The following is a 16827-nucleotide window of genomic DNA, read 5'->3' on the forward strand; positions in this document are numbered from 1 at the left end:
ATCTTTGGTGACCTTATCATGAAAAGTATCTGTCCTTTGACCTCCTACCTCCTCGCCTTGTTTTGTTAAGTTTCTTTTTTGCTGTAGGCGGTTGCTGATTCTGAGTTTGGCCAATTCCTTTTGAAAGGAGGAGGCCCCTTCCTCTAAAGGGACATCTGGTGCAGCGGTATTTGAAGCGATACTACTTTGTGATGATACAGAAATGTTTCGGTCATTATCTTGCCATGCAATGCCACTTTGACCAGTGTTTTCTTGAGGGAGGTCAGTGAATTCCAATCTCCTTGGGAGCTGGTGCTTGCTATGTTCCCGTCAGTGTCAAGTATTGATGGTGTCTTTAGGATTTCGGAGACAATGTCTTCGCTGTAGGTGAGACCTAGGTTGTCCCCCATATTAGAAGTTGTCATGTTCAAAATGTGTGGTGTGGAGAGTCAGGGAGGGTTAGGGGAAAAAAAAAGAGAGAGAGGGTCCCTCGGCTGTGACGCCGTGCTAAGACTATGTCAACAAAAAAGAGGGGGGACCAGGTGCTAATTCCGGTCCAATGTCCGTGCTCCACAGAATACCGTTAAATCATTAAGGACATTGTTCCATGTTGGAGGTGGAAAAAATATATACAACTGCTCAACGGAGAGATAGAAATGTTAGGAGTAGATTAGGAAGCGAGAGGAAAGGGAAAAGAAGAGAGGCAGAGGTCTATCCCCGGTATCAAGGATCCAGTCCCGAAGGGGAGGGCCCAGTCTTGCCTCTTAGCTGCCCTCACACACCCCGAGGGATGTCATGCTTCATCATCGGGCTTTTTTTGCTCCTCGTCGGGCCGGCACTGCAATGCTCGACGGTCCCCCGAAGGGTCACTTTCGCGGAGATCTTTTAAAGAGAAAAGCCGATAGGTGAATGCGGGTGTGTGGGGGGGGGAAAGGATCCAAAACAGGTTGTTGAGTGCGTGCAGAAGTGTGTGAGTAAAAATACCTAGGGGTGTCCAAATGAGGTTATTTAATATTGTGGGACCCCTGGTAGAATAAAAAACCCGAAGGTTAGTAAGTTACTGCAGGGCTTGATGTGCCCGTGTAACTTAAAATAAGGTCGACATGTTTCACCCCTGATTAGTCTGTAAGATCAGTGGCGTTTCTTCAGGACCTAGATGATGTGATGTGCCCTGAATTTTGCCATTTATGTGACCTTATACCATGGGACATGCTTCATGTAAAGCAAGAAGTATTAAAATGATGTGTAATGTACAAAAGTTCTCATAAATTTGTACAATTGGCAAATCAGCTGTTTGCAACACGCAGTGAGGGCAGGGTCAAGTGATTAGACACACTTGAAACATTTAGTTGATTCTTTACATTAGGGAGGACAGCTACCTCCTTTTCCCCCCCAGCACGCCCAGACTGAACACAGGCATAAAATTAGATTCAGAATAAAATTAGGTGTGTTCACTTATACCGTGGGAGACACATTTTCTCAAAACTACCTCTACTATGTCAAAGCTAGCACTAGGGGGTGAGTGCTTGCAATGTTCAACACTCCGTCCATCATTTCCTTTGGTTTTTGCTTTGTTCGCCATAAGTTGGCAGGGTATGCTCAGACGTGAGTCCCTTGCTCACTTTGCCACTGGATTCAAGCAAGCCTGGCTGAAGACGGCTGAAATGCCAGAAACCGGTCCTAGGAAGCTTGTTTCCGGTCCAGGGAAGACATGGCTTGGCAGTTCGGGCTGGACTGTTCCCATGAGGCACAGGGTCAGACTGATTTGCATATGGCCATGTCTGAACTGGGGTGGCAGAGTGGGCTAAAGAACGGTGATGGATTAAACCCAGATCAGTTGACTGGGGGTGAGTGCTTGCAATGTTCAACACTCCGTCCATCATTTCCTTTGGTTTTTGCTTTGTTCGCCATAAGTTGGCAGGGTATGCTCAGACGTGAGTCCCTTGCTCACTTTGCCACTGGATTCAAGCAAGCCTGGCTGAAGACGGCTGAAATGCCAGAAACCGGTCCTAGGAAGCTTGTTTCCGGTCCAGGGAAGACATGGCTTGGCAGTTCGGGCTGGACTGTTCCCATGAGGCACAGGGTCAGACTGATTTGCATATGGCCATGTCTGAACTGGGGTGGCAGAGTGGGCTAAAGAACGGTGATGGATTAAACCCAGATCAGTTGACTGGGGGTGAGTGCTTGCAATGTTCAACACTCCGTCCATCATTTCCTTTGGTTTAAGCTAGAATTTTCTCATGGTTTGTCACCCCCACAGGTGACATGGTTAATCCTCCTTGTTGCCATGAAGTACCTTCAATATGCCATCGCCAGCATCATACAGTAGGTGCCCAGATAGCATAAATTGCCTTTAGTATGCCAGGGCCTGCATTTTCCCATGGGTTGCCTCCATGCTGCCAAAAATTACCTCCAATGTGCCAGTGCCACAATGTTGCCCTGGGTGCCTCCGCAAACGAAAAATTACCTTACATATGCCTGCAGCAGACACACACGTCTAACTCACACATATACTCTCATGCACTCACACTCCCATTCACACACTTTTTTTTAAACTCACTCACACTCCTGACTCACATTTCCTTAATTTCATTCACACTCTTTAACTTGCTCAAACTCCCATCACTCATTTTAACTCACTCATACTCTTACTCTTTCATTCACACTCCTGCCGTCAATCTCCCTTACTCAGTCTCACTAATACTCATTCCACTCACTCACTGATTCTCATTCACATACACATACAATCATACTCACTCTTTCTCTCACTGACTCTCTCAAACTCCCTCAATTACCTCAGTGACTCTCCCTCACTCTCACTCCCTCATACTCTTATTTACTCTCTCACTAACTGATCCTCATTCATAGACCCGCTCGCAAATACTCACACACGTTGTCACTCACACCCTCTCTGATTCACACTAATTTGCATTCATTCACACACTAACTCACACATAAACAGAGCAGCAACACTGGATTCTGTTTTCTTACCTTGCTTCCTCTGCTGCCCCCACCCCCTTCCCACAGAGTAAAAGTTTTTAAAACAAAATGGTGCGACACTTCCCAAGCATAGATGATTTCTCAGGGTCTGCCGGAAAAAAAGTGCAGAGTGGATCCTACGCTGATATTGGTGGTGCTGACCCCTACATTATCAGAGATGTTGTAATCCACTAAAATAATATAGGCCTCGTTCAACATTCAGACTCCTTACTCCACCAGGTATTTTAGCAGAGTTGACCTTTATTTACCTCTCTGCTGTCTTTAGAGGATGAATTTACATTTGTGATTATTCTGATTCACTGCCTTCAGTAAATACGAACGATACCTTATCTCCATTTATCAGGGAAATAACATGCTGCTAGCAAAAGAGAAGTAAGCATCCTTTCTGCCTTAGCAGGGCATGTGGACATGCTAAATCCTTGCATTTCTTAGCATACAAAGAGTATTTTCTCCATTGCTGCAGGTGGGGTGGCAAACTGCCTTTGCTGATGTAATTATGTTGAGGGTCTTATTCTCACCCTGCCTTGAGTGGAGAGGGAGCTTATGTTTCAAACAACATTGCTTTAGCATGTTTCCGTACTTTTCTTCTCAGCTCTAATTATCCCTAACCCTTGTGGCCTAGAAAAGATGCAATCTCCGCCCCAAGTTATTGAGTGGTTCTGGCTGCCCCTATCAATATGATAGTAGGTTCTCAATTAGTCTTTGAAGTTTTTCATTGCAGATTAACATTTCTGTAGACAATCTTCAGATCTAGTTCCTTTCCATTGGGTGTTCCGCTTAGGGACAGACTTTTAGGATGTCTATGTAACATGTTTAAATACCACTAGCCTGATTCACAAAATCATAGGCATGTTCAACTTGCACTTTTCAAGTGGTTTTATGTGCAAGTGCAAATCATATACATACGACAATTTTGGGCTCTTAAATCAATTTTACACAAGTAGTGTTCCTCAAATATGGAATATTACTAACTTACTATCAGAGGCTGTGAATGGGTGTTTCACTGCACGGGAATCTTTGGAAAGTTTGGGAATATCCGCAAATTTATGAGAATGAGGGTGTTCACAACTTTTTTCATAGTTCCTTCCCACATTAGACCGTTTGTGGATTTACTCATAGTAAAAGAAGGAGCAAATGTCTTCCCAAGATTGGAATGAGAAATTGTGGTCTTAGGAAGAATGGCTTTTTCCATCGGGAAAACACATTCACATGGAGAGAAAGAAAAGGCGCAAAACCAGCGATTCGAAGGCATGCAAATCCACCTTTGCCTTTTATTAGGAATTCACAAAACATTTTCAAGTTTCCTCCTGCAACTTCCACAGGTAGCAATGAGCGTGGTCCATTTGTAAAATACTGAGCATTGTAACACAACCATGAACAGTAAAATCCGTCAGGTGCCAGCGTACAAATACTTATTTGAATAGGCTCCAAGATTTTATTAAAAACAGTTCCCTTTTAAAAGAAGTAATTATAAATAAATGACTGGAAAGCGGTACATATAAGATCTACCCTATAAGTATAAAAACCAAGAACAGACCTGTGGGATCTCTGGCCTTGTGTTCTTTAGGTTTGCATTTATGGATGTGTAAAAGTTAAACAATTCATAACGTATTTTTCAGCTTCAAATGGACTATTTATGCTTGTAAAGTCAGGTGCTAACGTAACAAATGTCAGCATAACACTACACTCTTCAGTTGAACAACACTAGCCTCCATATATAACAAAACACAACATGCAGATCCATAACACACCATACCATTCACCTCAAATAAGCATCAGTATCCTACACACCACTCCATAACACTACATTCTCAAATTTACAAAATTGCACTCAACAAATAGGTATAAACATAACACATAACAACCACACAAATATACAATAAAACAAAATCATATAAGCAAAGCTATCCACAGTTCCATGCCACACAATTCAACTCCACACATTTCCAAACCACACCACATAATTCGACACAAACCACATAATTCAACTCAAGAACACAATTACACAACACGCCACATACATCCAATTCACACCACAGAATTTCACATCATGCTAAAAAATCCAGCAGCCTACCACATAATTAAACTCCAATACATACCATTCCACAACACAAAATGTAATTCCATATAATTACACTCCATAAAACACAAAGCACCTCCACATAATCCCAGTACACTCAATACCACATAATTACTATCCACATAATTTCGCTGCGCACCATGCCACATAATTCCATTACACAAATCCTCTCCATACCACATAATTAATGCCAGACAATTCCACAATTAACAATTCCAATCAAACTCACATAATTCTCTTCATATTTTGTCTGTTGTCTGTCTTTTGTTTTTAGGCCTGTAAATTGTCTCTTCTTATTTTGTTTTATTTTGGCCTGTTTTATACAATTTTTATACTGTTCCCTTCATTGTGACTTCCTTGCTTGTTTTCGCCGCCCTTTCCTGCCGCTGCTGCACACATGGCCCCTTCCCCCTGTCCAGTACCTGCTCCTGCCTCCCAGCTGCGCTTCCCTCCCCCTTCCCTATTTTTTTTTTTTTTTTTAAACCTTTATTTACGTCAACATGGTACACAGCTATTCAGCCGACATCCCGGAGGTTCGGCAGCACGATGGGAACAATACATAGGAAGGTCCATATCCGTACATCAGGAGTAACAAAGGTTTAGTTTTAATGTAAACCAAAAAATAAAAACACGCCCCCTTCCCTATTTAATGGCAGCCGCACGCAGTGAGTGTGCCGCTGGTGTGCTGAAGGCTCACCAATGGCAAGCCCGTCTGCGCCCGTCCGCGACCCAATCGCGACCAGCTCTAGGGACTCTGGTTCTCCGGCCACCCACCACTACAACTCAGCTGCCCTCCTCGCACTCAAGCCCAGAAGGAACAACAACTGCCAGCTGTCCATGCCAAACACCTGCCACAGCCAGTTCTCCTGCCGTCACTGCCACTAACCTTCACCACCCTCTGCACCCCCACAGCCGCCACCCCACGCCGGACACCAACACCACCGAAGCACTTAGGTGCATCCTCCTCAACGTACGCTCCCTGCACAGACGCGTTGTCGAGATCTGGGACCTACTCAACACTCTCTCGCCAGACGTTGCCTTTTTCACGGAAACTTGGACCAACTCCACCACCCCCGACATCACTACCGCCATCCGCGATGGATAGAAGATCTAGAGGAAGGACCACCCCAACTGCCCAGGAGCAGGACTCGCCATAGCACACAAGAGCTCCCTCAGACTCACGACCACCAGCTCGAGCGACAGCCCGCCAACCACCGAACACCTCCACTTCCAGATCCAGACCAGCCCCAAAACTACCCTAAGATGCACCCTCGCCTACAGACCTCCCAGACCTCGAATTGCGTTCACCACTACTATCGCCGACCTCATCGCGCCACACGCCATCGCCTCCATGGACAACATGCTCATCAGAGACCTCAACTTCCACCTCGACAACCTCAGCAACACCAACTACGCCACCCTCCTGGACAACCTCAACAGCTCATCCCCACCCCCGCCCATAAGGCAGGACACACCCTCAACCCCATCTTCGAAGGAGGGAACAACATCCACTTCAGCCACACCACCCAACATCCCTGGACGGACCACCACTGCGTACACTTCCACGTCAACATACCCACCGCGCCCAAACCTGCACCCAGCCCTCCATGAAGGAACTGGAGCAAGGTCACCAAGGAGAAGCTCAACTCCACCCTCAACCACGATGCCCCCTCCACCTCGACCGATGCCAACCTTGCCGTCAAAGAACTCCACAGATGGATCACCAACCGCGCAGATGAGCTCGCAACCCCTACGTAATCCCGACCGACAGCACCCCAGAAAGGCCACCTGGTTCACCACCAACCTCCAAAAATCCAGACGCACTTGCAGACGTCTCGAGCTCGGAAGACCGCACCACCTGCAAAAACGCCATGACAGAATACCACCAACGCATCAGATCCACCAAAAAGACCTTCATCCAAAACAAGATCCTCGTCAACTCCACCCACTCTAAGGAACTCTGCAGCATCATCTAGGATTTCACCAAACTCCCAAGGGAAACCACGGACATCACCCCCTCCCAGGACCTCTGGAACAAGCTCGGCTCCTACTTCCATCTGAAAATCAAGGGCCTCTACAACAACTTCAACAACCAGACACCTGACTCCGAAACCACTCCCTCCTCCAGCAATGCCAGCCAGACCACCATCTCCTCCTGGACCACAGTCACCACCGAAGACACTGTATCAACCATGAAAGGCATCCACTCAGGAGCCCCCAGGGACCCCTGCCCCCGCACATCTTCCACAGAGCCGCCGCCTCCATCGCACCAGAACTACGACGCACCATCAACACCACCTTCGAAAACTGCATTTTTTCCGAAGAATGGAAACGCACAGAAGTCAGACCCCTACTCAAAAAGCCCTTAGCAGATCCCACGGACCTCAAGAACTACTGACCCATCTATCTCCCGCCTCCTCTTCGTGGCCAAAATCAACGAGAAGACCGTCAACGTCCAACTAATGAAACTCATCGAAGAAAACTCCATCCCCGAGCCCTCCCAATCCGGATTCCGCAGCAACCACAGCAATGAGACCGCTCTACTCGCCGCCACAGACGACATCTGCACCATTGTCTACCAAGGACACACCGCTGTCCTGATCCTACTCGACCTCTCTGCAGCCATCGACACCGTCTCCCACCGCACACTTACTCCCAGACTCCGCGACGCCAGCATACAGGGAACCGCCCTCGACTGGCTCTGCTCCTTCCTCACCAGAAAAACCCAAAGAATCAGACTTCAACCCTTCCTCTCCGAACACACGGAAGTCAGCTGCGGAGTATTCCACGGATTATCGCTCAGCCCCTGGCTTTTCAACATCTACATGGCCCCCCACGCCACCATCGTCAGACAGCACGGACTCAGCATAGTATCCTACACCGATGACAACCAGCTCATCCTCTCCCTAACAAAGGACCCCATCACCACCAGACTCAGCTTCCAGGAGGGAATGAAGGACGTTGCATCCTGGATGAGCAGCAGCTGCCTGAAGCTTAACTCGGAGAAGACAAAGGTCCTCGTCCTCTGACCCTCCCCCTCTTCATGGGACAACACCTAGTGGCCCACCGCCCTCGGCAGCCACCCACCCCCACGGACCACGCCTGAAACATCGGCATTGTACTTGACTCCTCCCTCTCCATGACCAGACAGGTCAACGCCGTCGCCTCCACCTGCTTCAACACCCTCTGCATCCTCCGAAAGACCATCAAACGGATCCCCCCCGAATCAAGGAAGACCGTCACCCACGCACACATAACCAGCAGACTGGACTAAGGAAACGCCCTCTACGCCGGGATCAACAAGTCTCTGCTACGCAAACTCCAGACCATATAGAACACCGTAGCCAGACTCGTCCTCTGCATCCCTCGACACAAATACACCTGTGTAACCTCCACTGGCTCCCCTCCGAGAAGAGAGTAACTTTCAGGATACTCACCCACGCCTACAAATGCCTCCACAACACCGGACCCCAATATCTCAACAATAGATTCCCCTTCCACGTACTCAAGAGAAACCTCTGATCTGCCGACCTCGCCCTCACTGAACCCCCACGCATCTGCAGAGCAAGAACGGGTGTGGAAGAACCTTCTCCAAAATCGCGGCCAAGACCTGGAATGAGCTCCCAATCGACATCAGATGCGCCCCCACCCGGCACATCTTCAGGAAGATTCTCAAGACCTGCCTCTTCGACTGACCAGACCTGCACCCCCTTCCGCCCCCCCCCCCAGCATCTTGAGACCCTCACAGGTGAGTAGCGCGCTTAAAACTCCCTGACTGATTGATCGATAATTCCACTCCACACCTAATACATCCACTTCATAACACATGGGTAAAAGACATTGTCATTTACAACGCAAATAGCACTAACTCAACCAAATTCGAGACCTATTCCATTCCAGTGCTTATTCTTATCTGTCGGGAGCATGGATAATGCACTGTGGCAGGCAGAGTGCATGACATGTTGTGCACTGCACTGCAGGAACAGGTGTTTCTGGCAGTACATACTCCGAAGAACAGTCCCTGTCGGCAGAAGCCCACAAAGGAATCAGGCTTTTGCATCCAGGAATCGCCAGACAGGAGACTAGCCTTAAAATCGGCAGTCTCCCGCCTCAATCGGGAGGGTTGGCATGTACTCTATTCGATTTCTCCACCAAGTAGTGCGAATTAGCAAGCTTTCTATCTTCACGTCAGTTTATAGGCATAGGTGCAGGCCCTTCCGCTGCCATGGAAACCAGCCGCAGCATTGCCTGTCACGTGACATTACAACGACTGGAGATATTGAGCACGGGCCTGGCTGGTTATGCGTCTCAGCGCATGCGAGCTGTAAGCTCTTCGCATATCTTTTGCGTTACACTGACTGACTACAGGAGCCATTAGGGTGCGGGGAGCGAGTCCGTGGTGCGCAGACCAACCGACAAGGGAAGATGTCGCGGTATGGCGGACGCTACCGGGGCGGTACGTAACACTAGATGGTTGTCCTGTGGTGGTGTACTTGGGAATGTGAAGTGCAGCACGGTTGACAGTTCCTTACACGCACAAGAGGCTCCCTGTTGTGTGTAAAAGTGATCAGCTGAAAGGGGTGTGCGTTTTTAGCGGGGATAGTAAACAAATCACAAAATAGTTCCATATTTTAGGAGAATCCTAAAGATCTGTTCGACTCCTCGTGCACAGCTCCGGGGCTTTATAGCTGGCGAACGGCTCGTTCGTCTTTCTGGGACGGGAAGGCGTAGTTAGTTCTGACTCCGACGTCGGGCACCTCTGAAATCCCCAACGCGGTTATTCTCTCGGACTATAACGTGAAATGGCGGCACACCGGGCGCTCGCTGGTTGTGACGCAGTCGCTAAAAATGGTTGCTCGTCGCATTGCAGGAGCAGGTGTCGGATTGGCAGATAATTGCGTACGTGCTTGTAACAAATAAACGTGTTAGTCTACCAGAATATAACGGGCTTATTTACAAGCCCCTTGCGCCACTGGTGCGTCACTTTTAATATGGGAAAAAGTGACGTACCAGCTGCGCAAGGGGCTTGTAAATAAGCCCCTAAAAGTATTTTCTAGAACAACCTGTCTGTGTGCCACCCCGGAAGTCGTTCTATTTCAATGTTTCCCTGTGGCAGCTCGACGAAGGCTTGTAGAAAAACATCAAAATAATATAGAACTGAGTAATGTAGGTAGCCTAATCCAGGCACAAGCTGGCGACTTTAGAACTGGTGAACCCAGGTTCTATTCTCGGCGTGGGCTCTACTTCGTGATTCGGGGAAAATAAAAAACGAACGTGACCTTGTTTAATATAACTGGTGATCGTATGAAGCGCTCCAAATACAAAACAAGCATTGGCATTGCCAATAGGTCTCGCTTTTGGGACCTTTATAAGTGTTTAGCTAGCGATATTGACTTTGCCTATGTGTTTATTCTATGCTGTATAGAAGTGTGCAGCATGCTGAAAAGTTATAATAAAGAAGTGTTAGAAGCATTTTTGTTACCATATATATGATCAAGAAAGCATTATGAACAACTGAACGTCCATATTAAAAAAGTATTCACAGTAAAATGTTTTTTTTTCCCGGCCTTTTAATGCGTGCAACTTTTATATGCCTGTCCGAATGGTTGCTTGTTATGGTTTTTTTGGCTATGGGGGCCGGGGGCAATAATAACAGGAGGGTGAAGGTTGTGAAATAGTACCTGTATAACAGTTAGTGAGAGAGATAGTGAGTTAGGGGCATATTATCAAGCACGGCGTTAAAATTATCGCCGCTTTAGCGGCAGAAAACTGCCGCTAAAGCGGCGATAATGGGCTTGATAATATGCAGCAGAGAATTCCAATAGAAGCCCATGTTGACACCAGAACATTGGCTTCTATGGGAATTCTCAAGGGCATATTATCAAGCCGATTATTGCCGCTATAGCGGCAGTTTTCTGCCGCTAAAGCGGTGATAATTTTAACACTGTTTCTTGATATTATGCCCCTTAGATTTAGTTATTGAGGGGCATATTATCAACGGCCAGCGATAATTATCGCTGGCCGTGCTTAGTGATAACTTTTTTTTATCTCAGGCTATCTCTGGAATGTATCGCCCTGGTAGCGCGTTATTAACAACGCGTTTCTCCAGGGCGATAAAAATTCCAGAGATAGTGACGTTATCGCCATTTTGCAAGGAACATCGCTGGGTTTACAACGATGTTCCCTGCAAAACGGCAATAACCTTGCATAATCCACCACCTATGTAAAGCATAGGTAAGTCTGGATTTTAGCAGACGTTAGTTTTTGGCGAAAACCGCAGTTTTCGCCAAAATCTAACTTGTGCTAAAATCCTGTGGGCTGTCTTGTAAATATCGCAATGTGAACATCAGCGATATTTATTTGCAAGGTAGTCCATCCGGGGAGCACCCAGTGACGCCCACTTTGCATCTCATTAGAGATGCAAAGGGAGGCGTTGGGAAAAAGGGTGCTGACATGCGATAATGCATGTTAGCATCCTTTTGTAAATAGGGCGATATCTTTATCTCCGCTTTTTTGATAAAGCCCTTGTAAATATGCCTCTGAGTGAGAAAGTTAGTTATAGAGTTAGTTAGTTAGTGAGAGAGTTAGTTGGTTATTTAGTGAGAAAGTTAGTCAGTGAGCGACAGAGTTAGTGTGAGAGAGTTAGTGAGAGAGAGAGTCAGAGATTTAGGGCCATATTATCAAGAAACAGCGTTAACATTAACGCCGCTTTAGCGGCAGAAAACTGCCGCTATAGCGGCGATAATGGGTTTGATAATATGCCCTTGAGAATTCCCATAGAAGCCCGTGTTCTGGTGTGAACCTGGGCTTCTATTGGAATTCTCAAGGGCATATTATCAAGCCCATTATCTTTCTGCCGCTAAAGCGGCAATAAAGTTAACGCCGTTTCTTGATAATATGGCCCCTAGTGAGAGTGAGTCAGTTAGTTAGTGAGAGAGTTAGTTATTAGGTTAGTGAGAGAGAGTTAGTGAGGTAGGAAGTTAGTGAGAGAGTAAGGCAGTTAGTTCAAGAGCGTAAAAGATTGTTAAAGATTGTAAAGATCGTTATCATTGGTATGAGATGCAAATGTGGCGTTCATGCAATGGCACTTTTGTGTCTAATGTTGAAAGAAGAATCTGGCAAGTTAGTACCTGCGTTCAAATAATGTTCGAAAGTAATTACTGCTTTGTCGCTGTAATAGTTTTGTTTTCTTACAAAATGAAACAACTCTACGTAACACAGCTTTTTTTTTTTATAGACACACTGTTTAAACCTCCATGGTAACATTTAAACAGAGTCCCTCAGCCAGTTACAATGAAATCGCTTATATAAACACCTTTAATTTCTTAAAACCGAACATAAAGTTTTAGTAGACAAAAACATATTAAAAAGCGCTTTATAAAAAAACAGATCTTATTAGGCAAGTTCATTTTTACACAAAGGCGGAAAAAACAAGAAGACACTCTCCTTTTTGAAGATACAGGGATATTAACTGATTTGCCCAAAATCACAGGCTGGTGAGCCAAGGCCGTGGCTCAAACCTAGTTCCCCAGCTTCCTGATCACAAGCTATGCTCATTACGCCACATCCATGCGCTCTAGGAATATTGCCTATAGTCGTGATGTGTGCCTTTGCTCTATTTTTATATGGTTTTGTTGCAGAGAGGGCTTCTGTGCCCCTAATGTTGTATGCAGTGCCCCACAGTGATGCAGTGCATCAGGTGTTCGTCTGGACAGAGGGAGTCTGCGGCAGGCTGAACACTGTACACAAGATACGGCCTATAAATGGTAAGACACCCCATAATTTGGCAGAACAGTCCCGATCTCTGTCTTTGATAAAAGAAATGCAAAAAAGCCGAGTTTCACTGTAAATCAGTACCATTTAGTAGTTTATCGTTTTGTAAAGTTAATAAAAAGCTGAGACAAAGCGATAAAATTGGGTTTTGCGCACAATCACAATTTTTTGTGACAAATGGAAAAAGTTGCATAAGGGGAAACAGGAGTGGAAAATAGATTACGTTGTATACAAGGAAACGGTTGAAAAGGCAGGGCGATGGTGACCTAGGCTGGGGAGAAACATTAAAAAAATACAAGCAAGCGCGCACGGACACGTGTATTTTACTTGGCTGTAAGAAAAATATGAGCGAACACCGTGAAAGGAGGTAAGATGGTGATAAATAATATTTGCGTATGGAGCATTCCGCACAACTGTGTGCGTAAGCAGGAGCGACACGTTTACATTAAAGCACAGTTGAATGAAAAAAGTTTTTTTAGGAGGAAACGAAAGTGCAAAATAGAGAAAGTTATTAATAAGGAGAGGCTTAAGAAGCATAGGAACAACGCGAACAAACCGAACACGAGGGGTTGCAGTTCACGTCGTGTGATTTAGTAAACCCCATTTTGCTTCCAAAATGGACCCAGGACGGACTGCACGGAAAAAAATAGTTTTAAATGCCTATTTGGTATTTTGCAGAATTACCGGAAGGAAATAACGCAAATTTCGCACAGACTTAATGTGCACGTACGTATGTCTAAGTGTTTTCTTTCCATACACACCTAACTGAGAGCCACAGGGGTGCAAGGGCTAGGGGGGTAGCCCTTAGGTGTCCTATGGACGAGGCTGGTGGATATTATCAGCTGAGCAGAATAGATGTTTCTTGGCTCCAGCTCTCTCCTGAACTGCAGGAGTGATAAACCATACCCTTCCAGCAGCAGAGTGGTAAGTGTGTGATATGAAGCCGAGGGTGCATTCGGAAGCATACATTTGCACATATATCAGTTAGGCATTGCGTGGAAGCGCACTGAATTTACAAACTGCACATTTTCTTTGAAATGCCCAATAACTTTGCACAACATACAGTTTTACTGAAATATCTATAAGTTTATCAACTTTCAGCGAATATTTGTTATTTTCGCACCTATCAGAAACTTTGTTTCCGTCACACTTTAGAAATAAAAACGTGCCTCGTCTGCGCTTTCCTTCCTACTGACATATTTTTAATTATGTGTACTGTTTATTTCCAGGTATTAAAATGTTGCTGTGTGTTAGAAAAAAAATCCCACTTTACTACCCTTTCTTTCACACTCCCTGACCCCAGATAGGTCACTTTACAAAATCCTCTTTTTGCAGTCACAGAACGAAAAGTTAACAGCAATATCTCTTTGCCAGAAGCCGTTTGACCTCTGACCTTAAATGCATTGCAAACGCACAAGATAACATCAAAATGTAAAGCCTTCTTAACTGCTCATTTGCTTCCTGAACTGCAGCATGGCAATCCTGGGGATGCTGCGGCAGTCTTCGCACCCCTACTGCCACCGCCTATGCTTTCCCATGCAGGTCAGTGGGGCTGGGGTGGAGTAAATCACGCTCGGTCCGAGGAGCAGCAGTGGCCTGGCTAAGCAATGTGAGAATTCAAAACAGGCCCTTTTCGTATCTGTGAAGGGTCAGTGGAACGGGTAAGCTCTCTATATTAAAGTACGAATGACTCAGCACCAGCCCCGCCGTACTTTAACCCATCCCACCCGCCACATAACCGATTATGCATTCTGTAGGAGCTCGGCTTTTCATCAAAGCGTCGTTTAACCCTTTCACGCCCACTTTTAACGCCCCTGCTGCAAAGCTCCGTCCTCATTGCTGAGGGCGAGTTGGTTCATTAAAATAAAATATGATGATAATGAGGCGGCTGAACGGCTGCTAAAAAAAGCGAACAGGCGGGGGAGAAACCATTTAAGAAGAAGATTGACAATGATCTCCAACGATCAGAATGAGGCTTTAACCAGCCAGAAGATGGAGGAAGTTTGAATAACTTGAAAAAACAAGCACACGAGTGGTGAGCGCGCGCACCACAGCGAGCGATCTGTTTTCAATTATCGCGCCCGTGTCTGGGCACGATAATTGAAAACAGATATGACCTGTGCGGGTAACCACAAGCAATAGGCCGTGGGCGGAGCAAAGGCGGGACACGCACCCGCCTTTGCCCAATTGCGTGCTGTCTTTCTTAGAAAGACGCACGCAAATCCCAATAGCCTGGGAGATAAAACAAAAGCACACGCACGAGCGTGTGGTGAGCTTTCTGAAACCGATTACTAAAAGTCTTGCAAGCAGCGCATGCGCGCTGCTCTAGGCTCGACCTAAAAAGAGTGCCTTCACCATATTTCCGGCAAGTATGGAGAGTGAAAGGTCATGTCTTTACGATCGCATGCTTCAACGTAAATATGATGTATGGAATTTGGTCAAAAACTCTCATGTTTGTTGGTGTAAGTACACATAGGAAATACCGAGGCCTCACGTGGAGCAGTTACATACAGGTCAGCCTTGGTCTAAATGTCATGGGGCACATCAGCACAGAACCTCCAGCGGAGGTACATGGTAGACGTTGTCCGACGGAGGGACTTGACAATCCTCTCTTGAAATTGACACATTTTGCACTGTTCAGTCCTTTTGAAATTCGCCTCCAAATTCCGATATGTATTTTTGGAACTACTTTTGGAGGACTTTTTGAACCAGTGAGAAATAAACGCATCTTTACATATTGTATGAGGCTTGTACTATTTTGTTCCCAAGCCAGTTTGAGGGAAAGTGTGCTCCCAAACTGAATCAGAGCTCCAATATGAGGAGCCAACCTATCCTTCAGCCCCTTTCCGATTCCTAAGACGCATCTCTTTAGAGTATGTCTGACCCATCGCCTACTTCTGTCCTGCACATTGTTACTGCTTCCTATTGCTCTCCCTCCCCTTCTGACTCACATTTATGCTCCGACCTTAGCCTGTCTTCTCCAAATCCTTCCCCCATTTCTCCGATTGCATAGTAGCCAACGTTTGAAAACAATTTTCAGGGACGCTTTGCAGCACAGCTGAGGCACATGAACAGGTCCCCTCGTTTGGGCTGGACCCCCGCCCCCCAACCCCACCACTGCTGTCCTTGCCTGCGCTGAGACTAGCGACTGGTGTCTCTGGTCGCTGAGGTACGTGCTTTGAGCACGCCCTTTGCTGGGACTCTCCCGGGATAGTGAAATTCCCAGGACAGTCTCCAACTTGGCAGGACTGTCCTGGCAAAAACGGGACAGTTGTCAGCTATTCTATTGCTGATTCCGTTTGCGCTTGCACAACTTTGCTGCTACTGTTGTAATTATGTAAAGCTAATTTATATCTCTCTCTGCCTCTCAAAATCATATTTTTTTTTACTAGACCTGCAGCTTGAGTAACTTCAATAGTCTACTTGACCTGTCTGTAATGTACATGACCCGTAAACTAGTCTCAAATTGTGTAATCATTGGCAAATATATAATTTTACAGTCACCTTTTTCTTCTTTCTCACATCAGTGCACCTTCAAACAGGAGTTCAGCATTTCTGCCGTACATACATACTGAATTGCATAACTTATGTCGGTGATAGATGAAATATGCTACTGTAATTTACCAACACAGGAACCTATGTCCGGTTATAGCTTTTATTCAAGTGGAACTGAGATATGTAATTAATCCATCATTTCACTACTGCATTTGTAAGTCCAGATAGGACATGACTTACATTGTCAACGCTGATGGTATATGTATAAATGTGTATAGGTGTAAATGTGCCTACCATCAGCTACTGGCATTATCAAATATGCAATTGTATTTTTCCTGTGTTGCACTTTCTTTCTAAGAAATCAATAACAATTTCCTGAAATAAAAAAAGCATTTTGCTGTACAAAACTCTTTTGTTTCATTAAATAGATTAAAAGATTTCTCCATGTGTAATAAGAATCTAGCCTACACATAAGGTACACATGATTCATGACTTGCCTC

The 16827-nt window shown here is 45.8% G+C and overlaps 1 protein-coding gene across 4 annotated transcripts in view; it reads left to right on the plus strand.

Moving 5' to 3' along the window:
• The first annotated feature begins 9316 nt into the window (after window positions 1-9316).
• LOC146821379 (serine/arginine-rich splicing factor 7-like) overlaps window positions 9317-16827 on the plus strand; it is a 278625-nt gene continuing 271114 nt past the window's right edge. For all 4 annotated transcript variants that reach the window (XM_085612317.1, XM_085612319.1, XM_085612318.1 and 1 more), the window contains exon 1: window positions 9317-9515. In XM_085612317.1, the coding sequence (XP_085468443.1) occupies window positions 9485-9515 (31 nt within the window). In that variant the 5' untranslated portion in view covers window positions 9317-9484. The remainder of the gene's footprint in view (window positions 9516-16827) is intronic.

This window comes from Triturus cristatus, chromosome 6 (genome assembly GCF_964204655.1).
Source record: "Triturus cristatus chromosome 6, aTriCri1.1, whole genome shotgun sequence".
NCBI lineage: Eukaryota > Metazoa > Chordata > Amphibia > Caudata > Salamandridae > Triturus > Triturus cristatus.